The sequence below is a fragment of the Pagrus pagrus genome, assembly GCF_965226575.1.
Source record: "Pagrus pagrus genome assembly, chromosome: 20".
In the NCBI taxonomy this organism is placed as follows: Eukaryota; Metazoa; Chordata; class Actinopteri; order Spariformes; family Sparidae; genus Pagrus; species Pagrus pagrus.
In genome coordinates this window covers 9,924,113-9,931,001 of record NC_140207.1, presented here as the reverse complement: position 1 = coordinate 9,931,001, position 6,889 = coordinate 9,924,113, and the positions used below count along the sequence as shown (strand labels likewise).

Below are 6,889 nucleotides of genomic sequence, written 5' to 3'. Positions count from 1 at the left end.
AGGCATCAGCCTCCGGAGCTGGGGATTGTGGGTTCAAGTCCCACCTGGGTCGTCTGATAATACGTATTATACTGCAGCAATATAAGTTAGCAGATATCTGAATTTGGTCAAAACATGTAATGTGAAAATATGCTACATTCTTCTACTTTTTTATAACCTAACAGTTACAACAATACAACACACAGCAAGTTAAAAATGTCAATATAACATTTTATTGACAGAAATACAAATGGCACACAGAAAACACTCATGCTGTAGTTGGGGTTGGTCTGTCAGGTCCGTGTAATGTAGTCAGAAACATCCTCGAGACCTGTGCGCTCATTATCCAGGTACTCCAGGATCACATTACCCCCATTGTACAGGGGAGTTTCAGGGTGGGCCAGCAGCGAGAGCAGGGTGTCATCCATCTTGAAAGACTCACCTGTCTGAGGGTGACACAAACGCAGCTTCTGCAAATGGACGGCAGAGAGCACACTGTAAGGGTCTACTCAAGAAATATATATACACTGAGCTGTTTTCCCCAGAATATTTAAATGTAAGAGTATAGTTAAATTACATTTAGCCTGTTAAATTAGAAAATATGTTCAATATTGAATTATTTTATGTTAAAAAAACAAAGAAAATGTAAATGGTAACAGTGGTTTAATGAGTTTTAAAAGAGAAACAATGGTCCAATACAAGTTGATTAAACTTTATTTTGGTAATGTAAACATCTAAATTACATATTGACTGAAATGTCATGTCTACTACGTCAAATGTTGCTATATAAAAAACGAGCATGTTAACAACACTGGTCAACTGTTGTGTCTACACAGCAAATATTGCTACACAATATTATTTAGGACAATGTTTAACTTCATAGATTAAACTGTGCTGAAGTTTGACTGTTTCAGGAGAATTAGTCGTTAGGAAACCCAGACATATTGTATTGTAACATTAGTTTTGATTCATGCTTACAACTCTGACCCAGCTGATACAAAAAACATTGACATGCAGCACATTTATCCCTGGTTAACCCAGCTTCCTGTAAACAGAGTTCTCTCGCGCTGCTGTCACATACTGTGGGCAGGAAATGTTCATACCTAACACCTGCATTTCACATCCTCTTTTCTGTTTTTAAACTGTATTTTAAAAAGTGGATGTTACGAAGAAAACAAGAACAACTTGTTCAAGTGACAAGAAAACAGGCTGAGAGGCGAAGGAAGCAGATCAGTCATTTACTGGTAGTGGTGTAAAATTTCTTGTGATTATTGATGACTACTCCTGCCATCTGTTACCTTTGCTGTCAGGACGTTATTGTTGTTCTTGAGGCTAGCTAAAGACGCTGCATAATCCACCACTTTGCCCACACTCCATTTGGAACAGAAGAACATGGGCTGGCTCGAGTCTTTGGATTCTTTAGGAAGATACACCTGAAAATAAGTTCTTTCTGTCTGGAAAACCAAAACAGAGGAGGAAATGCTCAGTTGGACAAAATAATAAAAACAGAATTACACATAGAGGTACACTGTAGATAATGTATATAATTCAACTATGTTAATTCCACATTACTTTCTATTAAGATAATCAAGACAGCTATGATTTTACCTGTGGCAGTCCCTTGTCTCCTGCAGCATGCAGCTTCAGTTTCATTAATGCTACCTTTGCTGCAGTCGCACTGTTCTTTGCGCCTCTGCGTCCTTTACTTTTGGATCCATCCTTTGACTCTGCATGGTCACAAGACAGCAACACAAACACTCCAAATGTAAGTAAGTTGAGGAATACATTACACATGAACATTAGTTGTGACAAATATGAGAGCATTTGGTTTAACACTGATCCCATGTGGACGACTAAGGAATGACACAGGTAATTCTGTCCGTCTGTAAGGAACTTGTCAAGATACTAAAGAAGCTGTAACTAACCAACGATCTTTTGCACCAGCTCTTTTGTGGCTGCCATTCGAGGCTTTTGAACCTCCAACTTCTCACACTTGTGATCATCTTGATGGCGATGGCTAGAACACATAAACAAAAGAAAAATGAACCTTTCAGTTTCAATTCACCAGTTACACTGATAAATAAAGTCTGTGAGCTAGAATGCACCCCACACTTCCACACCATTTATGCTGTTTTATAAAAAAAGTTACTGAAAGAGAGAAAAAACTGTTAACTTACGCCAAACAGAAATGCTTTTCACACTGCGGACAGATTACTGGCAGCAATTCCTTTCCCTTGCAGTCTTGAAATGAACATGGATAGCTTGTGCTGCCACCCTCTGTCCGGGATTCCCTTTTCACTGGCTCCTGAAGACAAATATAAGAACATAAGAACAAAACTACCAGATAATAAGTAACAGGACAGAGAAACAATGTTCCAGTGGTAATCTTTATTTATGTTACATGTAATCAACAACATAGTGTACCTCTGGACATAAATGGGCCTCTCTGCTTCTGTGATCAAGGCTGTAAGAGACAAATGCAAATCTTTAATCATAAAAAAAACGTGGAATAGTGTGAGGTCAAAATATAAAAGCACATTTATGATGTACTTTATTGGACCATTTCTAATGTTGTGCAACATTTTATCATTTTACTTCCCTATACTGCTTGTACCTGACACCTGTAACTGCTAGAGCCTGAATGATACTGGACTTTTGAAGTCGATATAAATGTGTTTCAAAGTTTAAAAACGTGATAGTTGAAGATCCTCAAATTTATTTTATTTTATTTTTTAACATGAACAGAAAGCAAAAACAAACTTTTTATGTATTGTGGTGTTTACATTTACTGCATTCTTTGTACAGATGTGTTACATAGATATGTTTGAAAAATAAACTAGTTAATGATCTCTTTCTGGCATACACACTGTTTAATATGCCTATATACACAAGGGTTGCAGCGATATATCGTTTTTTTAAGGTATACCGTGGTATGAAACCGGACAGTTATCATACTGTATACATATCTAACATGTTACTGTTATTAAAAATATAAATACAAGATATTACAAGTTTTTATCAAATGTCATTACTGTCAGGACATATGATTTTGTGAGATTATAATGAAGCACTTGTTTAAACATAAAAACTTTCTGTTTTCATCCTTTACAGAATTGTTCTAACTAATAATAATAGTCATAATCATAATTTTATCATAATAACAATTACGCATCACCATATACCGTGATCATTTCTGAGATGTTAACATCTCAAAAAATCTGATACCCTTGCAACCCAAATATACACCAATACAACATCAAAGTACAACAATATATCTGTGATGAGCCAAACTGAGCTGATAGTATCAGATCCTAGTAACTAGTTATTTTACAAACGATGATTTCTTTTTAAGAAAGTAGAATTTTGTCTTTCCTCAGGTTGAGTGTGTGTATACATTGTGGTATGACTACATTACTACTTAGAGTTAGGGATATGAACCATTACTCTAACTTTGGAGAGTATATGATGAATGCTTACCAGAAAACCCCACTGCAGCAATCACAAACAAATGGAAGAAAATCTAAGAGAAGAATGTGGAGAACAAAGTCAGTTAGTCTCAGAGCTGACACCTCATTGATTGCCCATTCTGTCTAAATCTTTCTAATAGGTACAACATATTGGGTTGAGGTCTGAGATGTATCAATGCTAAGTACACTGTGATTTCTTTGAGCCTGAGCAGAAACTTTAAGTAGCTAATGAGTCACTTAGGAGCCAACAATAATTTATCCCCAATGACCTGTTGCACATGCGAAACTTCCCACTGTTTATAAGAACTTTACACTGTTTTCCGACCATTCTCACAACTGTTTGGTTAGCTGTTAGCTTGCGAGCTACCAGCTCCTGACAGCCAAATCATGCTAACGCCAGCTAGCTAGCCACCGGGCTAAAGAGGCGCTCGGCGAGTTTCATACGAACAAATACGGCGGAATAACGTCATACTTTAATATTTCAGTTTATTGCGAATTAAATGGTGGTGAAACGGACCTTTCTGACCACAGGAATCGATCTGACAATGCTTCCCAACGTCTAATTCAGCCATTAGTTAGCCGTGAGTCTGCGGATGTCAACACGAACTCTGACCCCGGAAGTGACGCCACGCAACTGTGTGACCGTTTTTTTTTCCTTCTTTTATTTGTTTTAGTTTCACTCAGTTTATTTACGAAAAAGTCATCTAAATTGTTTACTTGACTGTTTAGGTTTAATTATGCAACATTTATTTATTTATTTGTTCGCCTTTCACTAAACATATCTTATATGATTCAACACACGATAAAAAAGAAAAGAAAAAGAAAGTTAATATTTAACTTCAACCGAGACGGAAAAAAGGTTCAGTGTGAAAAAAGGGAGGGAGGACGTCAGGTGTCATTACGTCACGCAGGTAATGGTGAAAGGTGTGGTGAAAGAGGTGCATTCACTGGCTGGTTTGAATTGAAAGCACGAAGCTGTCGAGCTGGAAAATCTGCCCGAAACACACCCGCCTGTAGAAACACACGGATATCAACGCAGTCTGGAAGAGCTCCCGTAGGCCTTTGCCTTTATTTGTTTTTCTCACCTGCGCAGTTTACACCGAAAACTGCGAAAAATGAGCAAAATCTCGAAACTTTTCAAGGGGAGCTCGAGCTCGAGCTCATCGAGCTCTTCGAAGTCCAAACACCACCGCTCGCGCGGAGGACCTTCACCCCAGGAGGCCATCCACAAGCTGAGGGAGACGGAGGAGATGTTGACCAAGAAACAGGACTACCTGGAGAAGAGGATAGAGCAGGAACTCATGATAGCCAAGAAGAATGGCACCAAAAACAAACGTGGTGAGTTTCTGATCTGGGTCTGAAAAGAGGCCTGTTGATGCACCTGTACCTCCTAGGCCTTAAAGTTAAGTATGGCTTACTTTTGATGAGTTTTAAGATACATATCACAGCCAAACTCTTTAAAAGTATTAAAGAAGGAGGTCTAAATGATGTTAAAATACTTTTAAGGTACAGCAAGGCCCATAAACTCTCAGCAACATATTTCATATAAGATGCAGTAATTGTTTTGAAGGCAGCAGGTGTAACAGGTTTGTTACAAGTGACTGTCAAAACAAAAGTTTTTTCTTTTAAACCTGAATGAATGTTTATATCCCTTCATAAGTGTTCAGTCTTCTCTAGTGAAATCCTGAGGTGCTGCATTGCTCGTTGAATCACCTCACTGAAAATAAACAATGTGAGGAATCTTGCATCTATTATTTGTCAACGCCCTAGCTCTCAACCAAATGGCGATAGCTGGATACAGTCGCGATCATCTGTGTGAAATCTTTCTGTTTCAGCTGCGCTGCAGGCCCTGAAGAGGAAGAAGCGCTTGGAGCAGCAGCTCACCCAGATCGATGGCACGCTGTCCACCATCGAGTTTCAGAGGGAAGCTCTGGAGAACTCGCACACCAACACAGAGGTCCTGAAGAACATGGGCTTTGCTGCCAAGGCCATGAAGCAGGTCCACGAGAACATGTAAGGACACGGCCCTATAAGCTGCATATCTTCTTATGTGAAAGTGTAAAATGTATGTATGTATATTATATATGTATATTTAGACAAAATGATTGATAAATGAAAGGGAAATCCTCTTAAAGTCAGTAAACATTTCAAATTAAAGTTTGAACTCAAGTTTGCAGTATTGTTTAATCTTTATCCCTCTCTTATCTCTTGTTTTCAGGGACATTGACAAGATAGATGATCTGATGGCTGATATCACAGAGCAGCAGGACGTGGCCCATGAGATCAGCGACGCTATCTCCAGACCTTTCGGCGACCAGTTTGATGAGGTTGATACCTTTTTCATTCCACCTTTTGTCAACATCAGTTTTAGTGGCATTCACTCTCTCTTACGCTGCATTTTTATCTGTCAACCACCAGTCTGTAATTCTCTTTCCTGTCACAACGCCTCTGACAGATCTCTAAACCCTGTGTGCTCTGTGTGTTTTCTTAGGATGAGCTGCTGGCCGAGCTGGCTGAGCTGGAAGAGGAGGAGCTTGAGGAGAGCATGGACAGAATGGGCGGACTACCCAGCGTGCCCAGCTCCAGGCTGCCTTCAGCACGGCCCAGTCAGCGCGCATGTAAGTGCAACGGGCAAATGAATGAATGTCTTAATCACTTTGACTTCTTCAGAATCATCAGTTTAAAGAAATTGTGTTGGAATTAAATACCTAATCATGCCCATGTATCATTTTCAAAGGTGTATATATGTTTGTTATTGTTTTAGAGGCATTTTTCTGCTTTTATTTGATGAATCCTGATAAATCGTTCATAATAGTGTGATAATATTCATTGATTACCGTTTCCTTCTTTTCCACAGCAACCAAGAAGAGGGCGGAAGAAGAAGACAACGACATGCGTGCGCTGGCATCGTGGGCGATCTAGCTACATTAAAGCAGCCTCTCACCTGGAGAACCAAACACTCAAAAAATATAGGAAGAGGTCTTTGTTTTTTTAGCTTTTTATACTAATTTTGAAGGTTTTTAGGGAAAATGAAGAGCATTATATTATTATTAAAATAAGCTATTTGCTTCTCAGCTCGTAATGACAGTTTATATTTATCAAGAAATTATAATTTTTTTTTCTTTAAGTGAAGGTATTGACAACACTTTTATTTTCTGTTTCCCTTTCTTTGCTGTAATCGTTCTCTCTTAGCCTGTACATAGTGCACTACTTTAAAAGGACTAATGAAGAAATAAGGAGGATATGAAGTCATATTTAACACATGAAACAGAATGCTTTACTGTATTTCATACAGCTGTAAATAAAGTCTGATTTTAGCATTGACGTTGTAAATATATTGTTTATCAACATTCAACAATAAAAAAGCTCCCCGTGTGTTGTCTAATAGTATTGTCTTAATTACTATATTCATGTGCTGTTCTGTGTGTATGGAGTTTTTGCAA

The 6,889-nt window shown here is 38.4% G+C and overlaps 2 protein-coding genes across 2 annotated transcripts; one reads left to right on the top strand and one right to left on the bottom strand.

Moving 5' to 3' along the window:
- Positions 1 to 189: 189 nt before the first annotated feature.
- zfand1 (zinc finger, AN1-type domain 1) lies at positions 190 to 4,065 on the bottom strand. The gene is made up of 8 exons (XM_084340813.1): positions 3,964 to 4,065; positions 3,457 to 3,499; positions 2,404 to 2,443; positions 2,157 to 2,284; positions 1,905 to 1,996; positions 1,588 to 1,706; positions 1,278 to 1,433; positions 190 to 449 (listed from the first exon to the last, which is right to left on the bottom strand). The coding sequence occupies exons 1-8, from the start codon at positions 4,016 to 4,018 to the stop codon at positions 273 to 275; spliced, it is 810 nt and encodes a 269-aa protein (XP_084196939.1). The 5' UTR covers positions 4,019 to 4,065; the 3' UTR covers positions 190 to 272.
- Positions 4,066 to 4,193: 128 nt separating this feature from the next.
- chmp4c (charged multivesicular body protein 4C) lies at positions 4,194 to 6,831 on the top strand. Its single transcript, XM_084341096.1, has 5 exons — positions 4,194 to 4,784; positions 5,282 to 5,459; positions 5,665 to 5,773; positions 5,938 to 6,064; positions 6,304 to 6,831. Exons 1-5 carry the CDS (start codon positions 4,562 to 4,564, stop codon positions 6,366 to 6,368), a joined length of 702 nt encoding a protein of 233 aa, XP_084197222.1. The 5' UTR covers positions 4,194 to 4,561; the 3' UTR covers positions 6,369 to 6,831.
- Positions 6,832 to 6,889: the final 58 nt, after the last annotated feature.